This window comes from Panthera tigris, chromosome B4 (genome assembly GCF_018350195.1).
Source record: "Panthera tigris isolate Pti1 chromosome B4, P.tigris_Pti1_mat1.1, whole genome shotgun sequence".
NCBI classification, from domain to species: Eukaryota; Metazoa; Chordata; class Mammalia; order Carnivora; family Felidae; genus Panthera; species Panthera tigris.
The window spans coordinates 136,476,906-136,500,178 of record NC_056666.1 but is presented as its reverse complement, the minus strand read 5'-3'; the positions used below and the strand labels follow the sequence as shown (position 1 = coordinate 136,500,178).

General features: G+C 38.1%; 1 protein-coding gene across 3 annotated transcripts in view; it reads left to right on the top strand.

Moving 5' to 3' along the window:
* The window catches only part of SMC1B (structural maintenance of chromosomes 1B), a 74,068-nt gene that overhangs the window by 35,097 nt on the left and 15,698 nt on the right, over positions 1-23,273 (top strand). For all 3 annotated transcript variants that reach the window (XM_042993518.1, XM_007093323.2, XM_042993517.1), the window contains 4 exons: positions 4,259-4,405; positions 11,837-11,974; positions 12,249-12,365; positions 13,769-13,875. In XM_042993518.1, coding sequence (XP_042849452.1) covers positions 4,259-4,405; positions 11,837-11,974; positions 12,249-12,365; positions 13,769-13,875 — 509 coding nt within the window. The remainder of the gene's footprint in view (positions 1-4,258; positions 4,406-11,836; positions 11,975-12,248; positions 12,366-13,768; positions 13,876-23,273) is intronic.

Genomic DNA, 23,273 nt, shown 5'->3' with positions numbered 1-23,273 from the left:
ATATCTTCCTACAGACTCGATATTGGGTTTAAAATGTTTTTAAATTCAAATACTGCAAGTGACATCACAAAATGATATTTGGGCTAGTTTATAATCTACACAGTATATATGAACTACATAATATAAGTTATAGCAGTTCTGCTAGCTATAGTTTGGTCATCAAGATTTTTATGATAACTCAATTTCTAAATATTTTTAAATTTATATAACATTTTAAAATCTGGACTCTCTTTAAATGCATGCGATTATTCCATCCATTCCCCTTAACCAGAGAAACAATAATAATTTGTTTCCTTTCCCATAAGTTGGGTGACTTACTTTAAAAAGTATATGGAAAGATATATTTATGTTTTTAACATGGTTAGCAAAAAACAGACCCAGAAAAATGTCATTAGCTAGCTAGTAATTTATGAAAAGATCATTTTTCCAAAAATTATGCACATTAAACAAAATAAAATGCAGGGTACAGTAAATTGAAAAAACTGGGTACCAGGGCGCCTGGGTGGCTCAGTCGGTTAAGCGTCCAACTTCAGCTCAGGTCATGATCTCACGGTTCGTGAGTTCGAGCCCCGCGTCGGGCTCTGTGGCTGACCACTCGGAGCCTGGAGCTCCTTCGGATCCTGTGTCTCCCTCTCTCTCTGTGCCACTCCCCACTCTCACTCTGTCTGTCTCTCTCTCAAAAATAAATAATAAACATTAAAAAAAATTTAAAAACTGGGCACCATCTAGAACAGAACATAGTTGAATCTAAATTTCATACCTTATATCAGAATATATTTCAGATGGATTCAAAATATAAATGCGAGAAATGAAACTCTAAGTCTACTAAGAGAAAGCATGGGGGCTTTATTTTTTTTTTATTTTTTTTTAATGTTTATTTCTGAGACAGAGAGAGACAGAGCATAAGTGCAGGAGGGGCACTATCTGTACAATGGAAATAGTATCTACTTAATGGGGTTGTGAACATAGAACTAAACAGCATCTCTGTACTGTGCCGAGCACGTTATATGCAGTAGTCAACCGTTGTAGTAACAACAGCAGCAGCCAACCAAGCAATGAAGTAAAAAGAGCCTGAGAAAACTGTACCCCTGAACAAAGAGGAGAAGTTGACTTGTAGCTGGGAAGAGGGCGCTGGCGTTGTACTCCCATGCACGATATGGCAGATTGTCATTAGCGCAGAGCTTTTTGTGCCCCTGTCCACGCCTGCCCCCGGTGAGGTTTTCCTCACTGTTATGTTTGGTTTTTGTATATCAGATATACAAGTTAATAAATGTGCAACTCAGAGATTTGGGAAAATAGAGCTCAAAAAGGAAAATGAAAGCCATCCCTAACTTGTCTCCTGGAGTTACCAGAGAAAACATTTGGACATACCACCTGTATTAAAATTTTTTTCATTGTTGATCTGAAATTCACATGTAACTGGGCGTGGTGCTTCTCTCTTTGCTAAATCTGGCATCCATACCCTAGCAAGATCTAGTGCGTACTGTGGTATGTAAGCTATGTGTTTAGGAAGCAGTTCTATCATTCTTAACTTTTGTAAGTATTGTTTTTACATGTTTAATGGGGTCTTTACTATAAAATCAAATATATATTTACTTAATTTTTCCCATTTTTTTTGGTGGTACCGGTTCTGTATTTTAATTTTAATCTGAAATTTATTTTGATGTGTATTATTAGGTATAGGTATTAGCTCTTCTCCCCTAAATGGTTAATTACCTATCCCAATATCATATATTGAATAATTTTTGTTTTTCTGCTTGCTTAATTGAATTCAGTGATTTCCCATTTTCTCTTTTTCAGTGATTTCTCATTATGGATTATTATATTTGGTTATTCTTATCTCTGGTTATTTATTTGAGGCTATCTTATTGCATATTTATATTTATTATAATCTTTATTATGATTTATAAAATCTAATTTCTTTTAGAAAGTAATCAAAATATGCATTATAAATAAGTAAATAAAATACTAGCCTACAAGCACTGTAAAATCAGTATGTCTGAAACTAAATTAATATTCTTTCTAAATCTTGATCTCCTGTATTTAATTCTTGGTGCCACTATTCTAGCTAAATGAAGTTCTGATTTTTCCCCAAGGATTTCCTCATAACCTCTATAATCCCAGTCTATTGGACCAGTCTATTTTTCAAATAATTGCCAGAATGGTCTGTTTAAAGCTCATGTCTGATCACCTCTGTCTCCTATGTGCTACCATCCCATTCCATGTTAATCCCCTCCGCGCCCTCCATAAACTCCCTGGTCCTTAGTGGTGTTCAGTCCCCATTTTCCCGTGAGGGCACACAGAGAGCTCCACGATCTGCCCTGCCTGCTAGCCGTACCTCTGTGCTATTCCTTCACTGTCGCGTTCCTTTCTAGGAATTCCAAACTCACGTTGCCTCTGTCTCCATCCCACCCCTGTGACACATGCACATACGCACAGTCTGTGTGTCCGTGCCCCGCTGCCTGCATTCCACCACCGCCCTTTTCTGGGCTACCTCCTACCTGTGTGTGTCGGAGACTGCAGTTGCCTGCTTAGTATCCCTTTCCCTGCTTTCCTTACTAACAGAAGCCTGATCTTCCTGCGTGACAATCTAGGAGGGACAATTGGAAGTAAATGGCAGTCATCAGTAGTCCTGCGAGGAAAGTTTCTTAATAGAACTTTTACCTCCTTGTGTGAAACACAGACACAGTAGCTGGAGCTATAGGTTCTCCTGGACCTGCCAAATGACTTTGAAACGGTCACGTAAGAGATACAGACATACACATCACTAGTGACACAGTGTAAACGTAAAGTAAGCTTTGTGGAGAACTTAAAAGCAGAAAAGGAGAGGAGCCTATGTGGTTCTTCACCTTTCCTTCAGTGTGAATGAAATACGGTTTGGCCAGGCAGACATAGCCCGAGCTGAAAGTGTGCCCAGAGAGGGATGCTGCCTCCATATCACTGCACGTTGTTGTGAAGAAGTCAGAGGAGTCAGCAAGGTGTGTACCAGTGGGCTTCCCCAACTGCCCTCCCGCTCAGAGAGCTTCCCGTTAGGAGCTCAGTCTCCATGCCACTGCTGTTGCTATCCAGTGAAGATGTAATGCTTTTCCGCAGAGCCCTTTCAGACCATGAGCAAACTGATTGCCAGGCCGACAGTTGGGAAGGAAAGGAGCCCCTAAAGCCTTCCAGAAAATAACAAGGCTGTCTCCCTTGAAGAGTGATCCAGATACTAAGGATTCTATCAGGAGTCTGGGTTTTTGTTAACTCTGGAGTCACCATAAAAACCCTGGAACGCGTACCTCTGTAATTGTGAGACAAGTAAACTGAGTTTTCTGGTACATGTAGCTAGTTACGTCTAACTAGTTCCTCTGACAAGATACAGTGGAAGCCTTCGCCTCTTCAGGAAGCCTTCTGCAGAGCAGCTGGGTTGGAGTCCTCCAGTTTTAGGCTTCCAGATTATTCTGAGTATGATTCTAGCTTCTCATCGCTTTATGTTGTAATGATGTTTCTTTTCCCCACGAGAGTGATTTGCTGAGGGTCAGTACCATATGTCACTTTTTTGGTCACTCCGGTCCCCGGTGTGGAACGTCTCAAACACAGTAGCACGCAGGGAATGTTTGTCTGAATGAAGGAATGAAAGAGATTCCTATTTGTTGACTTCTTTTTTTTTTTTTTAAGCTCACATTGCATGGTTTTAGTCTTACACAGTTGGTCTGCACCTGCTTTCACCAAATAATTAGAAACATTTGCAAAACACTGAGAATCATTTACTGCATAAAGCATATGATTACTCACTGGACTATAAACTTGAAGCTATTTTGTACCTCTGACTCTGTTTAAATTTTTTTCTTCCTCCCGGTTTCATTTGCATCGGGGAGAATGTGATATGCTTGGTATCTAAGGCTGTTTTCATAATATGCCACTGGCATGTGGTAAATTCTTCAAAACACAGGAATATATAATGCAAACTATTTGATACCAAATTTGCCTCTCATTATTGAATATGTTTGGAACTAATGTACAATTTACTTTGAAACTTTTTAATGGCTGCTAATCTGTTGCCTACAATTGCTTTGGGCCTTAGCAAAACAGGACTTGTATTTGTGGTTCATTTATTGGCTAGTGTCTGTCCCTTCATGAGTTGGGTATTTTATTCATAAATTTCATTAAGTGGTTTTTCTCATCTATAAATTCTCAGCTGGAAAAATTTCCATATTATGTCCAATCTTTATCTTCCTTATGTACATCTCTCCAGGAAAAAATGTTTTTAATTTTACAGACAGTAGCTCTTGATGGAACATTATTTTTAAAATCTGGGGTGATCTCTGGAGGATCAAGTGACTTAAAATACAAGGCTAGATGCTGGGATGAGAAGGAGATAAAGAACTTAAAAGACAGAAGAACCCAGCTGATCCAGGAATTAAAGGTAAGCCCATGCTGTAGACATTGTGGCATACTAAGGAGAGTAATTGTGTTTTTAAACAAATTTTTGGGCCAATACAAGGACTATGTCTGTTTAAAAAAATTCAAGTAAAGCAAAATAGAATAAATTAAAATATAAAAATCTTTCTCTTACCTATCCTTACATCTCCGTGATATTTGCTAAACACAGTCTGATATATAGCCTCTGGAAATTTTCTCTGTATATGCAAGTATATATATTATTTTTCCTGCTTGTTTTATGATAGACTTTTGCTACAAACAATGTTTGCAACAAGCTTTTTCATTTAATGTTCTGACACGGACATGTTTTCATCCTAGCACACAGAGAATGACTTTTTTATTTTAAATGTTTATTATTTATTTTGGCGGGGAGAAAGAATGCGAGCGGGGGAGGGGCAGAGAGAGAGGGAGACACAGGATCCGAAGCAGGCTCCAGGCTCTGAGCCGTCAGCACAGAGCCTGACGTGGGGCTCGAACTCATGAGATCATGACCCGGGCCGGAAGTCGGACGCTTAACCGACTGAGCCACCCAGGCTCCCGGAGAACCACTTATTTTTAATGAATCCTGCCTGGTATTTCATTACATAGGTTATGTTTATTGCACCAGTCTCCAATAATGGATGTGTTGGTTTTTGCTATTACAAATGATGCATCACTATACGTTAAAAAAAATTTTTTTAAGTTTATTTTTATTTACTTTGAGAGAGAGAGAGAGAGAGAGAGCAAGTGGAGGAGGGGCTGAGAGGGAGGGAGACAGAATCCCAAGCAGGTCCCGCACTGTCAGCACAGAGCCTGACGCAAGGCTCGAGCTCACGAACTGGGAGATCGTGACCTGAGACAAAGTCAGAGTTGGACGCTTGACCAACTGAGCTCCCCAGGTGCCCCTCATTACATGTTCTTTAGAGGATGAAAACCAAAGTACCTAGGAGGATAAATTCTGTAGCCACACTGCCTGAGCCTGAATCCTGGCTCTGCCACTTGCTGGCAGTATGACCTTGGGCAAGATACCTAACCCCATTGTATCTTGGTTTTCCTGCCTGTAAAATGGGGAGAATAAAAGTACCTTCCTTTTAGGGTTATTTTAAGGATTAAATCAGATAACCCAGTTAAAATACTTAAAATGGTATCTGGCATGTGTGAGTACTGTAGACGTGTTTGTTGTTATTCTTTAAAATACCTTTATTTGGGGGCGCCTGGATGGCTCATACAGTTAAGCGTCCGACTTCAGCTCAGGGCATGATCTCACGGTCTGTGAGTTCGAGCCCCGCGTTGGGCTCTGTGCTGACGGCTCAGAGCCTGGAGCCTGCTTTGGATTCTGGGTCTCCCTCGCTCTCTGCCCCGCCCCCGCTCACGCTCTGTCTCTCTCAAAAATAAACAGTAGATAAATAAATAAAATATCTTTGTATAAATACATCTCTAAGATGAATTCCTATAAGTGGAATTTCCATGTCTAAGGGCATGTATGTTACTAAATTCCCATCAAAAGAAAACCTGTAGTAGAATGTGTATATCCCTAGAGGGCAACATTGGATATTAACAGATATTTTAATCTTTGCCAACCTGATTGGTTAAAAAAAAATATCTGATTGTTTGAATATGCATTTCTTAAATTATAACTGAGGTTGAGCATCTCCTCATATATTCATTGGTTCTTTGTAATTTTTGCTATAAAGTTCTTACTTCTTGTGCACATTTTTCTATTAGGCTGCTTGTTATCTTATTACCTACTTTAAGAATTATTTTCGGGGCACCTGGGTGGCTCAGTCGGTTAAGCATCCGGCTTCAGCTTAGGTCATGATGTCATGGTTCGTGGGTTTGAGCCCCGCATCGGGCTCCGCGCTGACAGCTTGGAGCCTGGAGCCTGCCTCGGATTCTGTGTGTGTGTCTCTCTTGCTCTCTGCCCCTCCCCCACTTGTGTGTGCCCTGGCTCGCTCGCTCGCTCGCTCTCCAAAATCAATAATAGAAAACATTAAAAAAAAAAGAATTATTTGTATAAGTAAATTAATTCTTAGTCATATATGTTGTAAATATATTGTGTGACTTTTTGTTGGCTTTAATGAGGTGTAATTTATATACAGTAATAGGCACCAATTTTAAGTGTGTGATTCAGTATGTTTTGACAGTTGTATGTAGTCGTGTAATTGCCCCCACAATCATATTTAGAACATTTCTATCACCTTCCAGATTTCTTTATGGTTGGCCTCCTCCCCTGGACCCTGAACTGAGAGTGGGGGTAACAAAGCACCTTCACAGCACTGTTTTTTTTTTTTTTTCAACGTTTATTTATTTTTGGGACAGAGAGAGACAGAGCATGAACGGGGGAGGGACAGAGAGAGAGGGAGACACAGAATCGGAAACAGGCTCCAGGCTCCGAGCCATCAGCCCAGAGCCTGACGCGGGGCTCGAACTCACGGACCGTGAGATCGTGACCTGGCTGAAGTCGGACGCTTAACCGACTGCGCCACCCAGGCGCCCCTTCACAGCACTGTTAAGAGGATTAAGTGGGTGAATAAATGTAAACTTTATAGAACACTGATCAAAGTACTCAATAAATGTGAGATATTTAAAATATCCATGAAACAATTATAAAAACTGATCATATACTTGTCCGTAATAGAAATCTCAATAGTTTTTTAAAAGGTCACCTTGATTATAATTAAGTTAGAAGTAACAACTAAAAAAATTTTTGTTTGCATAGAAATTAAGAAATGTACTTATAGGTAGTTTTGGGATCAAAGAAGTAATGAAAAGGCAAATCACAACATGTCTCTAAAGTGGTAAATGGGAAGTCTGTGAGACCTATAAAAGCTACATCAAGAGGAAATACCTTCAGAAGAAAGATTCAATATAAGGGAATTTATTACTTCAAGAAATTAGAACAACAGCCACAAAATAAACAGAAAAAACTTATAATGTAATTTTTTAAGCTAAAATTAATTAGAGCACAAGTCAAAATAGAAAAAAGACTAGTGAATCTAAAAGCTGTTCTTTTGAAAGGCTAAGAAATTGCAATTTTAATAAAGGGAGGAAAAATTGGAGGCAAAAATATACAGCCTGCAAATGAGAAAATTAAAATCATTTAAAGAGAATCTTAAAGGCAAATAACTATGTAATAACAAAATCAAACATCTGAAAGAAATGGAAGATTTTCAGAAAAATATAATTAAAAATATAAAAATAAATATAGGGATGCCTGGGTGGCTCAATTAAGTGTCCAACTCTTGATCTCAGTTCAAATCTTGATCTCACGGTCGTGAGTTCAAACTCCACACTGAGCTCTGTTCTGGGTATGAAGCCTACTTAAAAGAAGATAGGTACATACATACATACATACATACATAGACAGACTGACCAACTAGAAAAGAAGTGGGACATTTGAAAAGTTAGGCAGTGGTGCAGTCTGCTGGCCAGGCCCCAACCATAACATCTTCCTTTCTTGCTTAGCTTTATTACAGAATCATAAAAAAACTAAGACAACTTGATTTCCTAAGTTTCATTGTAGCTACCAGTGGCCACGTGACCGTTTTAGAGATACAGATGGAATTATTGGTATTGTCACTTGCATTTTCTTCTTCCTTACCGGAATTCAGTCAGGAGGCCTGGGGAGGCAGCAGCCATCTTGCACCAAGAGGCAGCAAGCATGAGGATAAAGCCACTGTACTAAGAAACTAAAAGTTAGATGCCGTTGTTGAGGAACTGCATCAGCCTGCATCACACCGCTTTTGTGTGAGAAAAATAAGCCCACATTTTTTTTAAGCCACTGCTAGCTGGGTGACCCACCATTGAATAAACACGCCCAGAATGTAAAATAGACAGCAGCTGTGGAAGACAGTGTGGTGGCTACTTTAAACATTCAAACTAGAATTATTGTATGATCCAGCAATTCTGCTTCTGGGTGTATACTCCGAGGAATTTAAAGCAGGGTCTAGAAGAGATAGTTGTACACCGTGTTCCTAACGGTATTATTCACAATAGACAAAAAGTACAAGCAACCCACGTGTTCGTCGCTGGATGGATGGACAAACACATGTGTTGTGTACATACAGTGAAACACTCATCCTTAAAAAGGGAGGAAACTCCAACACCTGCCACACAGTGGATGAACCTGAGGACGTGATGCTACATGAAATGAGCCAGTCACAAAAAGACCAATACTGTAGGATTCCACGTACGTGAGGCCCCTGGAGTAGTCAGATTCAGAGAGACAGAAAGTAGACTGCCAGGTGCCGGGGCTCGGGAGTGCGGAGAACGGACTGTTGTTCACTGAGCGTGAAGTTCTTCAGTGGGCAAAAGTTTTAGTTTTACAAGATGAAAAGACTTCTGGAGAAGGGCCACACGGCAACAGACATGCAGCTTAGACACCACTGAACCGCACACTTGAAAATGGTAAAGGTGGTGAATGTTGTATGTGTTTCACCGCAATTGAAACGAGGATTCTGGGCCTCGTGGGTTTCCAGGTGACTTCTAATATAATTCTAGTCTTCACTAAGGCATTCTAGACTATAGAAAAGGACGGAAACTTGCCAGCTTATTTTATGAAGTTAGTGTAACTTAAATTTCAAACATTATGAAGATAATACAAAAAAATAAAACTGGGAAATGACTTCTGCTGTGAGTATAAATGCATAATTCTCAAATTAAATATCAATATAGAGAATTCGGTAATGTAGTAACAGAAAAGTACATCTGCCTGAATAGCATTTGTTCCAGGAAAACATGGGCATTTCAATATTAAGTGATCGATCAACATAATCCATTATAATAACAAATCGAAGGCAGGAGAAAAATCGTATCATTATATGTAAAAATGTATTTGGTAAAGTTCAGCAGGTAGCTCTAATTAAAGTGCTGACTAAAAGAGTAAATGGTGGGAAAGATTTAAATAAATAGCTTTTACCCAAACCTAACAGGTGTAATTGCTTAAATGGTGAAACATTAAAACCGTGTTAAAATTAGGAAGTAGACTGAGATATCTATTATCAACATTATTATATAATGTGGTCTTGGAAATTATGGTAAATATAGTTAGGCACAAATGAAATTTGTATAAATCTTTGAAAAGAAAAAAACTAACTTTTTGCTGATAATAGGATTATAGTTTTGAAACTACTGGATTTAATAAGCTAATGGGAGGGCTGTGTAGATAAACAAAACTCTAGTTTTTCTCTGGATTATCAAAAAACATCTAAAAGTGGGAAAAGATTCTCACAATAGGAATAACTGTAAACCTAAAGACACAGTAACTGGGGCACCTGGGTGGCTCAGTTGGTTAAGCATCCGACTTCAGCTCAGGTCACGATCTCACAGGTTTGTGAGTTCGAGCCCCGCATCGGGCTCTGTGCTGACAGCTAGGAGCCTGGAGCCTGCTTCAGATTCTGTGTCTCCCTTTCTCTCTGCCCCTCCCCCATTCATGCTTGCTTGCTCACTCTCAAAAATAAACATTGAAAAAGAAATTTTAATGTTTTTGAGGATTTTTTTAAACATAGAATCTCTTTTTAAACTTTTTGAAATGTTACTTATCTTAGAGAGAGGGGGGCAGAGGTGAGCAGGAGAGGGGCAGAGAGAGAGAGGGAGACACACAATTCGAAGCAGGCTTCAGGCTCTGAGCTGTCAGCACAGAGCCCAATGCGGGGCTCAGATCCACAAACCACAAGATCATGACGTGAGCTGAAGTCAGACGCTTAACTATCTGAACCACCCAGGTGCCCCTTATTGAGGACTTTTTAACTTGATAAAATGACGTTCTAATTTTTACAAATGAAGAATTCCCTAAGATTAGTAAAAAAAAAATGTGACAAAAGTGGGGAAGGTAGAACTTCTCTTGCTGGTGTACAGAATACCGTGAGAAGCCATTGCAGTCAAGCTGATGTAGTATTGACATAGGGATGGACAGATTAATGACACAGAAGAGGAATTCCAGAAATACTCCCAGTATACTGACAACTTAGTGTACAACAAAGATGATGTTTCAGCTTGGTGGGAAAAGGATAGATGATTTAGGAAATGGTATCGGCATATCTAGAGAAAGTAATGCTATGCCCCCTGTTATAAAATAACAAATACAAAAATAAATTCCAGATTAAAAGCCTGAATGTAAAAAAGTTAAATGAGGATAAAACCCATCGTATACAGTTTTTTAAGTTTAAAATGAGGACTAGCTCCTCTACTTATCAAAGAGTTCTTTCCAAGTTGACATGAAAAAGACATGATAGAACATCTGGGGAAAGGATAAGATTAGACGGTTCGTGGAAAGAAGTTGTCCATTGGCCAATAAACATGAAAAAATGCTCAGTATAGAATATAGCACTCAAGGGAATACAAAGCAAATTCAGATTACCTCATACCTATCCATAAGGCTTGGAAATATGTATAAATGCTGGAGGAGAAGTAAAGAAACATGTACTCCTCCGTTATTTATAGAAAGGAGAGTTCGAGCCTTTGGCAAAGCAGCGGTAGCTGCTGTTAAACACGTGAATACATTTGACCCCTTGATCGCACCCTGAGGGTCTGTTGCGTGGAAATGGAAACATGAACACTTAATGGTGTACATACAAGTATGTTGTTGCAGCTGCTGGCGGTGGCAGAAACCCAGCCCGTCATTAAGAGAACAGTTGAATAATTTGGGTACAGGTACACTCTGGAATAATACACAGCCATTGAAAGAATTGATCTAGAGCTTTATCAATTGACTTCTGTGAGTAACTGAGAGAAACAGGAGGCAGAAACACATACGCAATATGATTCTAAACTTGTAAAACAAGTGACTCTGTGTACGCGTATATTCATGTGAAGACTAGGAGGGAAATACAGAAGGACATATACTAGGAAGTTAATCTGGTTGAGTAATAGGTGGGCGAAGGAGGAAGGGGATGCGCTAACAGCAAGGCTGATCCCATTTCAGCCGCTTACGTGCCTTGTATGGAACACACGCTTCCCATTCCTCGTTTTTCATTTCTGTTTCCTGTTCGGAAGTGTGTTAGTTTTTGAGGGTGCTTGTTGTAGGGCATCGTGGGCACTCCAGATGGCTTGTGTACTTAGTTGCCAGTCTCTTATCAGAAGAAGGGAAGATGGGGAGTGCCTGGGGGGCTCCATCGGTTAAGCGTCTGACCCTTGATTTTGGCTCAGGTCACAGTCTCACTGTTCGTGAGTTTGAGCCCTGCATCGGGCTCAGCCCTGCTGGTGTGGGGCCTGCTTGGGATTCTCTCTCCCTCCCTCTCTGTCTCTCTGCTCCCCTCTGCTGGTTCTCTCTCTCTCACTTTCTCCCTCTCTCTCAAATAAATAAATTTTAAAAAGGGAAGAAGGGAAGGTGGGGCGTGGGTGTGGTTATATATAAAAATAAGTGAATTATGAGATCACTGGAAAATGAAAGTGCTGTTCTCTTATAAAATGTTCTCATGTTTCTCTCCGTTGTTAGGATCTAATGAAGATACTTCGCAAGGAAGCTGACTTGAAACAAATACAGACTCTAGTACAAGGAACTCATACACGACTCAAATATTCCCAGAGTGAACTAGAGATGATTAAAAAGAAGCAACTTGCTGCTTTTTACCGGGTAATATGGGCTTACATAAAACTTGGTGGAGATTAGAACCAGGACAGAGAATTTCAGGAATTATATATCTATAACACCATGTAATTTCTACACTTTATCCCATGATTGAGATTATATTTTTATGGTTGTTAATCTGGATATACAGGTGTGCCTGCAGTTACCTTATCTCATGGATTCCCTTTTTATTCCAAAAGATTCCTGTCACCTTTTTTTGCTTCACCATCTGAAGCTAAAACAGCCATTTTAAAAAGAAAATTTTCTCTTTCGTCATTAGGAACAATCTCAGCTACAGAGTGAGCTGCTGAACATTGAGTCTCAATGTACTATGTTGAGTGAAGGTGTGAAAGAACGGCAACAACGAATCGAAGAATTTCAAGAGGAGATAGACAAGGTCACGCGTCGTGTATTTATGACCGATTGGCGTGTCCGGTAGAGTTCTCAACCAGATACCGGATTTAGGGCTTCTTGCACATACACTAAAGCAGTTTGATCAGTGCCTGCTTTTATTGGTCTGCCAAATGAGGTTGTGGCTTTGCAGAACCACTGCAGCCCCTCTCGAGAGGTCATGACCAGCGCACACTTACTCCTTCTGCCCTCTTCTTCTCCTTGCCCATTGTAAAAATGAGAGCCTTTTTCTTCTCCCACTGCCCTTAACGGCAAGAAAGAAAGAACTTTTCATTCAGATTAGTTTTTAAAGTTACTCCTTCCCTCGGTAATTATTTCTTGAACGTTTCTTGTATATACCAGGCACAGTGCTTGCCTCTGAGGCAACAAAGATCTGGTCATCTAGCCTCTGCTTGTAACATGACAGGAACTTTGTGGCTTAATTCATGCCGCTGTTGATCCTGTCTAATCCTGAGGAAGTTGTCTGTCACACCATCACTGAGTAACTTCCACTCATTGCTTTAGTTCTGCCTCGTGTCCCAGGTTTTGAAACCACACTTATGTTCCTTTAATTGTCTTTTTTCCAGGTTAAGTACCCCTAATGCTTTAATCATGTATGTTGACCGTGGATTTAAGACCAGCTCTGGCAGCCATCCCCTGGGCTCTCTGTTTATCAATGCCCAGAACAAAGTTTAAGGTCAAAATAGCGTCTGACCTCTACAGAGTACCATGGGACTCAACACATAGAACTATAACTCTCCATAGTTTTGATTGTCTAGTTATGTAAATTATAACTTACCACTGCATGAATGATATCACATTCATGCTTAATTTATATTCAACTAAAACCTGAAAGTTTTTAACATATCCTGCTGTTTAAAATAAGTTTCTCTTATCCTGTAATTGTATACAAATAAATGCAGGGCTTTAAAGATATTGAGGTTAAATGTTATTTTGTTGGGATTTGGCTCATTCTAGGTTTTCCAGATCTTTCTGAGTCTTAATTCAATGTTCCAGTCTTCATGGCTTCTATTGCCCAAGACTCTATAGCATTACTTACATATAAAGAATATTTTCTTTATTTATGTAGAATGTTATATTATGGTGTAGCTAACATAAAGGAAATATTTCTGATTTGGTTAAACATTTCATAAAGCCAAAACCGTTAATAAAGCCAATTATGAGCTTTCTTATTTAGTTTTCAGAGTAAGAAATTTGAAAATCGATGGGTGTAGTTTGTGGAGTTAAAGAGAAAGAAATCACTGGCTCCTCAGAGCACAATAATCCTTTTCAGATTCGTATTTAGCCTAATACAGGAAGTTCTGGTGGGAAGAATTTAGATTTAAGCACTGTCTGTATACTTTCTAAAAATTAATTATTAAACCAGTTGTTTTTGAAATAATTTAAAAGGTTGAAGATGATATTTTCCAACACTTCTGTGAAGAAATTGGTGTGGAAAATATTCGTGAATTTGAGAAGAAACATGTTAAACAGCAACAAGAAATTGATCAAAAAAGGTATTTTTATCAGAAGATGTGAGTAAGCAACTTACACATATATAAACGTAACTATTATTTCTTAATTTAAGGGAATTGTGCCTGAACGAATCTTTATTTCAGTTCATCAAGAAATATCTAGTACACATTCATATTCTTATAGAGATAGAATTCTTTTATTCAGTAATTTTTTTTTTAATGTTTATTTCTGACAGAGAGAGACAGAGCACGAGTGGGGGAGGGGCAGAGAGAGAGGGAGACACAGAATCCGCAGCAGGCTCCAGGCCCTGAGCTGTGAGCACAGAGCTCGACGCGGGGCTCGAACTCACGGACCGTGAGATCATGACCTGAGCCTAAGTCGGTAGCTCAACTGACTGAGCCACCCAGGCGCCCCTATTCAGTAACTTTTTAAAGAGAGAAAGCATAAATATACGAAATAAGAGAATGAGGATATACTTAAACATAGTAGTTATTAAAAGAATAATAAGGCAGCAATTTACTTATTTCTTTATAAATATCCATGTATATGGATATAATTTGTAATTTTCAAGAATTAACATATTACCAGGATAGAAAAATCTGAGGAAATCAGTTACCATAAGAAAGGAAAGTAAAAAAGCTTTCTGCCCACCACACCCTTCCCCAAATTCACCAGGCATGTATGGTTTCACAAATGAATCATCCCAGCAAACTTTAAAGGCATAAGGAACTTCAACATTTAACGTTTAAACGAATGTTCAATATTTAAACTTCTTCATGGTATAGAAGAGGAAGTTTTATTAAATGAACATCTTTTTATTAAATGAACATAATATAATATTGAATAATATTGATGCAAAAAATCCAAAAAAGGTATGTACATACACATCTAAATCATTCCTACCTGTAAATAACCAAGTAAGTTTTAAAAGGAAACAAGCAGTGCAACAACAACAGCAAAATATTCCACCATTATCAGTGTAGATTTCATTCTAGAAATAAAAGGATAGTTCTGTATCAGGGATTATTGCCATAATTTGCCATATTAATGATCAGAGGGGGAAAAAATCAACTCTAGAAATGATTAAGAGAACTAGACAATTCAGCATCCATTCTTGATTTGAAATTCTTAAAATGTGAGTAGGTATCTGTTATATGAGAAAATCTACCTTATCCTAAATCAGCATTATGTTTTCATGAGTAACGTTGGAAAACACTAGAAGTATTCCTAGTAAAATTAGAAATGAGAAGAATATTCAGTATCACCGTTACCTAATGTGCTCCTGGAAATAATAGTCAATAGAGTTAGACAAGAAATATAAATAAGGCATAAACATTTGCAAAGGAGGAAACAAAACTTCCACTATTGGCAGGTTATATGATACATATCTAGAAATTACTAGAAAACAAATTAGACATTGAAATTCCTAGAAAACTGTTAGAAACAAAAAAGCAAAAAAGCATTCAGTAATGTGGCTGGATACAAATATTAATATGAAAATTTTAAATTAAAAATTAATATAAAAATTAATTTTGAAATTAGTAGCCTTTCTATATAGAAACTACCAGGGAGACGATGTGTAGGGAGAAAATATCTCAATTATGTTAGGAAAAAGGTGTAAAATACTTGGTACTTGGGAATAAACCTACTAAATGTGAAAGTATATAAGGAAATTTTTAGGGGCACCTGGGTGGCTCAGTCAGTGTCCGAATCTTGATTTCGGCTCAGGTCATGATCTCCCAATTTGTGGGTTTGAGCCCCGCATTGGGCTCTGTGCTGGCAGTGTGGAGCCTGCTTAGGATTTTCTCTCTCCCTCTCCCTCTCTCTCTCCACTCTCTCTCTCTCTGCCCCTCACTCCTCTGAAAACTAAATAAGCTTTTTTTAAAAAAGAATTTTAAACAAGATAGAGAAATAATAAAGTTGAATAAAAAGAAAAGGCAGGGGCACCTGGGTGGCTCAGTCAGTTAAGCGTCCGACTTCGGCTCAGGTCATGATATCACAGTTTGTGAGTTCGAGCCCCGCATTGGACTCTGTGCTGACAGCTAGGAGCCTGGAACCTGCTTCGGATTCTGACTCCTTCTATCTCTGCCCCTCCCCCACTTGTGCTCTGTCTCTGTCTCTCAAAAATAAATAAATGGAAACAAAGGAAAGAAAGAAAAGGCATACTAGTTCTTTCATAGGAAGACTCAGTATTATAAAGAAGTTGGTTCTCCCTAATTTAAGCCATAATTTCATCTCAACACATGTATGGACAAGGTTTTAAAAAAAAAAAAAAAACAACAACTGGGTAAGCTGATTCTAGAGTTGACATTCAGAACTAGCTAAAAAAGTCTGAAAAGGGTAATGAGAAAGGACTAGGACTCCCAGATTTGAAAACATGTATAAAGTTGGATTAATTAAAATCTTGAGGTACTTGCTCACAAATAGAGTCCAGATCTATAAGGGAAATTCAAGTTAATATAAAGCTGGCATTTCATATAAGTAGAGAAAAAATATACTTTTCCAGTAAATCATGTTGAGATACATGTGTTTCCAACCTGGAAAAACGTACTCGGGTCCCTGTCTCATTCTTCAGACCCAGATCAATGCCAAACATTCTAGTAAATAAAATGAAGGCATAAAAATACTAGGATAAGCCATAAGAGAATTTTCAAAAATAATCTCAGACTAGAGAAGGTCTTTCAGTATGACTTAAACACCGGGAACCATAAAGGAAAGGATAAAATGCAAAGGTATAGAAATAAAGATGTTTTGCATGGCAACAGTACCGTGAAGAAAATCAAGACAAATGACGATCCGGGGGAGAACATATGTACACATATATGTTTAGAAATCGTAACGAGTGGTTGCCTCTGAGAAGACTGACAAGTGGGAAAGAGATATTTTACTTTTTGTGTATTCTTGCACCTTTTTAATTTTGTACCACATCCATGTATTATCTATTCAGATGTGATTGTTTTGACAACAGGACTATAAATTCTAAATTGAAGGATACAATAGTGACAATGACAAGGTTGTACCGTAAGTCAAAGGACAGTCCCTTTGCCCAAGGGGTGTAATCCTTTTATGTTTAAAAGTAGTCAAAGTCATGTAGAAACAGGAAGCACAAAGCATTTATGATTGCAGATTATTTAAGGCTAGACTTATACTCATCTAGATGATTGGCTTATTTTGTATTAGGTACTTCTCTTTTTTTCAGTTTTATTGAGATAAAATTGACACGCATCACTGTGTTAAGTTTAAGGTGTATAGCATAATGGTCGGAGTTACATGCATTGTAAAATTGTTATCGCAATAAGTTTAGGTAACATCCATCATCTCACATAGACAAAAAATCAAATATAATTTTTATTTTTACTTATTTGTGAAAGTCTTTTATTTCCTGTGTAGTTAACGTGCAGTGTTATAGTAGTTTCAGGTATACAATATAGTGATTCAGCAGCTCTCTGTGTTACACCGTATGTTCATCGAGATGAGGGTACTTACCCTTAGTCCTCTTTACCTATTCCACATATCTCCCACCCACCTCCCCTATGGTAACCATGTACTTGTTCTCTAGTTAAGAGTCTGTTTTTTGCTTTGCCTCTTTTCTTTTCCTTTGTTCATTTGTTTTGTATTTGTCTTTCTCTGACTGACTTATTTTGCTTAGCATAATACTCTGTAAGGAGCTCCATTCAGGTCATTGCAAATGGCAAGATTTCATTCTTTTTTATGACTAATATTCCATTGTATATACAACTGCCTCTTCTCTATCCATTCCTCTGTTGATGGACCCTTGGGCTGCTTTCAAAGTTTAGCTATTGTAAATCTGCTATAAACATACGGATGCATTTATTCTTTTGAATTAGTGTTTTCATATTCTTAGGGTAAATACCCGGTAGTGTGATTACTGGACTGTAGGGTAGTTCTATTTTTAACTTTTTGATGAACCTCTGTTGTGTTTTCCACAGTGGCTGTACCAGTTTGCATTCCCACGAACAGTGCATGAAGGTTCCTTTTTCTACACACCCTCACCAGCACCTGTTTTTTCTTGCATTTTTTTTTTTTTAATTTTAGCCATTGTGATAGGTGTGAGGTGATAACTCGCTGTGATTTGTATTTCCCTGATGATGAGTGATGTGGAGCATCTTTTCAAGTGTCTGTTGGCCATCTATATGTCTCCTTTGGGGAAATGTCTGTTCATGTGTTCTGTTCATTTTTAAATGGATTATTTGTTTTTTGGGTGTTTTGTTTCTTGGGTGAGTGGTAGAAGTTCTTTATATATTTTAGATACTACCCTTTGTCAAATATGTCATTTGCAAGTATCTTATTCTGCAGGTTGCCTTTTAGTTTTGTTGGTTGTTTCCTTTGCTGTGCAGAAGCTTTTTATTTTGATGTAGTCCCAATAGTTTATTTTTGCTTTTATTTTTCTTGCCTCAGGAGACATATCTAGAAAAAAGTTGTTCTGGCCAATGTCAGAGACATTATTGCCTGTCCTCTATTCTAGGATTTTTATGGTTTCTGGTCTCATATCTAGGTCTTTAATCCATTTTGAGGTTATTTTTGTGTATGGTGAAAGAAAGTGGCCCAGTTTCATTCTTTTGCATGGAGCCGTCCCGTTCTCCCAGCGCCATTTGTTGAAGAGACTGTCCTTTTCCCATTGTATAGCCTTGCCTCCTTTGTCAAAGATTAGTTGACCATATCGTGGGTTTTTTCTGGGTTTTCTGTTCCATTCCTTTGATCTGTGTGTCTATTTTTGTGCTTGTACCATACTGTTTCGATGACTACTTTGTAGTATAATTTGAAATATGGAGTTGTGATATCTGCAGTTTTTTTTATGTTTTTAAGATTGCTTTGGCTATTCAGGGTCTTTTGTGGTTCCAGACAAATTTTAGGATTGTTTGTTCTAGTTCTGTGAAAAATGTTATTGGTATTTTGGTAGCAATTACATTAAATATGTAGATTGCTTAGGGTAGTACAGACGTTTTAACAATATTTGTTCTTCCAGTCCATGAACATGGGATGTCTTTCCATTTCTTTGTATTGTCTTCAGTGTTTTATAGTTTTCAGAGTATAGGTCTTTCACCCCTTTGGTTAATTCCTAGTTTATTCCTAGGCATTTTGTTATTTTTGATGCAATTGTAAATGGGATTGTTTTTAATTTCTCTTTCTGATGCTTCATTAAATAATGTGTATAGAAATGCAATGGATTTCTGTATATTGGTTTTGTGTCCTGCAACCTTACTGAATTTATTTATCAGTTCTAGTAGTTGTTTGGTGGAGTCTTCAGGGTTTTCTATATATGCTAGCATGTCATCTGCAAATAATGAAAGTATTATTTCTTCAGTACCAATTTGGGTGCGTTTTATTTCTTTAAAAATGTTTTTAGGGGCGCCTGGGTGGCTTGGTCGGTTAAGCGTCTGACTTCGGCTCAGGTCATGATCTCACGGTCCGTGGGTTCGAGCCCCGCGTCAGGCTCTGTGCTGACAGCTCAGAGCCTGGAGCCTGTTTCAGATTCTGTGTCTCCCTCTCACTGTGACCCTCCCCCGTTCATGCTCTATCTCTCTCTGTCTCAAAAATAAATAAACGTTAAAAAAAAAAAAAAAATTAAAAAAAAAAAAATAAATAAAAATGTTTTTAAATGTTTATTTATTTTTGAGAGAGAAAGAGTGCACAAGCAGGGGAGGGACAGAGAGGGAGACACAGAATCCAGAGCAGGCTCCAGGCTCTGAGCTGTCAGCAGTGGAGCCTGATGAGGGACTCCAGCCCACGAACTGTAAGATCATGACCTGAGCCCAAGTCAGATGCTCAACTGATTGATCCACCCAGGTGCCCCACTTTTTTTTTTTTTAATTTTTTAAATGTTTATTTATTTTGAGAGAGAGCATGCACATGCATGTGAGAAGTGGGGGAGGGGCACAGAGAAGGGGAGAGAGAGAGAGAGAGAATGAATCCCAGGCAGGCCCTGTGCTGTCAGCGCAGAGCCTGATGCAGGGCTTGATCCCACGAACCATGAGCTGATCATGACTTGAACGAATATCAAGAGTTGGACACTTAACCAGGTGCCTGGATGTCTTTTATGCCTTTTTCTTGTCTGGTTGCTGTAGCTAGGACTTCCAATATTATGTTGAATAAAAGTGGTGAGAATGGACATCTTGTCTTGTTCCTGACCTTAGGGGAAAAGCTCTCAGTTTATTCCCATTGAGTATAATGTTAGTTGTGGGTTTTTCATATAATCAAATATAATTTTTAAATACAAAAGTAATATGTACCTCTTAGAGAACATAGAAAAGACTTTTAAAAAATATCAGTCATTATCCCATTGTCTAGAAATAAAAAACTATCAATATTTTGGCCCATTCCTTTAATTTTATTCTCTATAATTCATAGTCCATTCATTTATTCAACACCTATTTAATGTAAGCCTCCCATGAGTTAGGCACTCTTCTAGGCACTGACACTACAACAGTGGACAAAGCAGGTCAAGCCCCTGCCTATTCTGTGTCCTTTGCGTTTTCATGTACATTTTAGGATCAGCTTTTCAGTTGCTCGTAAAAGTCTGCTGGGATTTTGATTGGGACTGTATAAATCTATAAATCACTTTGGGAAGAATTGACATGTTTTAATGCTAATGCATGAATAGTAACCTTCTTCACTTATGTACATTTTCCTTAACTTCTCTCATTAATGTTCTTTAGTGTTCAGTGTACAAATTTTATTCATATTTTGTTCAATTTTAAGTACCTTATATTTTTATGCTATTATAAATAGAACTGTTTTTGATTATCAATTTCAAATAGATTGTTGGTAGTATATTGAAATAAGATTGGTTTTTATAAATTGACCTTGTATACTACAACTTTGCTAAACTTATTAGTTCTAGGAGCTCTTTTTATAGATTCCTTGGGATTATTTATATAAACGATCATATTTCAGTAAAAATAATTTTATTTCTTCTTTTCCAATTAGTGTGCCTTTTGTTTCTTTCTCTTGTCTTACTGCACTAGCTAGAACCTCCAGTACGATGTCGAGTAAGTAAAAGTGGTGAGAGCAGACATCCTGCCTTATTCCCAGTCTTAGCGGCAGAGCATTCAGTCTTTCACAGTTAGGTATGGTTTTAATTTTAAGGTGCCCTTTAGCAGATTGAGATAGTTCCTTTCTATTTATAGTTTGCTTAAATGTTTCATCGTGAATGGATACTTTTTCTGTCGTCTTTTGAGATGATTACATGGTTGGGGTTTTTTGTTGTTTATTAACGTAGTAAATTATACTGATTGATTTTAGAATGTTAAACCAACTTGATATACCTAGGATAAACCCGACTCAGTCGTACTGTATTGTATCCTTTTCAAATATTTTTGGATCTGATTTGCTAAAATTTTGTTAAGGATTTTTGCATCTACATTCATGAGTGTATTGGTATACATATTTTTTTCTTGGAATATCTTTGTCATGTTTTTGTATCAGGGCAATGCCTAATGCCAAACCCATAAAATGAATCAAGAATTGTTCTCTCCTCTTGTTTTTTCTGGAAGGGTTTTTGTAGAATTAGATTACTTCTCTCCTAAAAGTTTGGTGAAATTTGCCAGTGAAGCCACTGAGGCCACCTACCTTTCTTCGTGGGAAGGTTTTTAGTTACAAATTCAGTTTTCCTAATAGATGTAGGGCTAGTCAGGGTATTTTTTTCCTTGAATGGGTCCTAGTAGTTTATTTCTTTCAAGGAATTTATGTGTTTCACCCAGGTTGTCAAATTTATTAACGTAAAGTTAATAATAATCGCTTTTTATCCTTTTTAATGCCTGTAGGATCTGAACTGATACCATCTCTTTTATTTCTGATATTGGTGATTTATCGTCTTTCTTTTCTTCTTGATTCCTAGCTAGAGGTGTATTAGTTTTATTGATCCTTTCTAAGAGCAGCTCTTGGCTTCGTTGGTTTTCTCTGTGGTTTGTCTATGTTGTTGATTTCTGTTCTCACCTTTATTGTTTTCTTCCTTCTACTTATTTTGGTACATAAGCATTATTTTCTAATATGAGTATTTTGAACTGTATCTTTCCTTGCAACTATTGCTTATACTGCATCCCACTACTTCTGGTATGTTGCGTTTTCAGTCTCATCCCATTCAAAATATTTTCTAACGTCCCATGTGATTTCTTTCAAAGACCCTTCTGGGGTTCAGAAGTGTGTTGTTTAATGGACACCTGCTGGGGGGTGGGTGGAGTATTCTTTCGGTGGCAGTTAAATCTAGTCACTCAAATCCTCTCTGTAACTTAGTGGTCCTCTGCCTGGTTGTTCAGCAAACACTGAGAGGGGTGTTGAAATTTCCAAGCGTACTTTTGGATCTGTCCATTTCTTCTTCTGGTGGTGTGAGTTTACTTTATTTTAACTTAAATTTTTTTAATGTTTTATTTATTTTTGAGACAGAGACAGAGCGTGAGCAGGGGAGGGGCAGAGAGCGAGCGAGACACAGAATCCAAAGCAGGCTCCAGGTTCTGAGCTGTCAGCACAAAGCCCAATGCAGGGCTCGAACTCACAAACCATGAGATCATGACCTGAGCCAAAGTCAGACGCTTAACCGACTGGGCCACCCAGGCGCCCCAACTTTATGTATTTTAAAGGCTTGTGATTAGGTCTATACATATTTGGGATCATTAGGTCTTTTTGCTGAATTAATCCCTTTATCCTTGTAAAATGCCCCCCTCTTTATCCCTGTCATATTCTTTTTTTCTGAAGTCTGCTTGAACTTCAGTAGATTATCTTTCTAAAGAATTATGTCTACTACTGCTTATTGGATTTCTCATAAAAATCCAACTGGAATTCTGATTGAGATTCTGGGTCTGATTATATATTTATTTGGGGAGAACATCTTCAAAATATCAAGTCCTCTCATCTAAGAACATAGTATGACTCTTCATTTATTCTAATCATCTATATTCTTTATTAGAATTTTAAAGTTTTCTTTTCCATTGAGATCTTGTGTTATCATAAGTTACTTCTTAGATATTTTAGAGGGTTTTTTTTTTCTCTTATGAATAGTATTTCTTTTTATGCTGTATTTCTAGTTGGTTTCTACCGGTGTAGAAACACGGTATCGACGTTTAGATCGATGTAACATATGATAAGTTTGCCAAACTCTCTCGTTACCTCCAGTAGCTTATCTATTACGTAGCTGGGATGCCTCTGACATCCGACTGAAAACGTGGAGTAGGCAGTTGAATGTACAGGCTAGGAGTTCATGGGAGAGGTGCAGGCAGAGGTATAAAGTCTGGGTCTGTATGCAGATGGCACTTAAAGCCATGTGCCTGGGTGAGGTCACCAGAAACTATTAAAGGAGCAGCCAGTGAGGGGAGAGGAAAGCTGGAGTAGTGTGGTGTCCGGAGCCAGTGAAGAAGTGTCTCCCTCATATGTGGTCTGCATACGGGTCTGCAGCAGAAATAGGTCCCTCGGGGGTTTGTTGTCC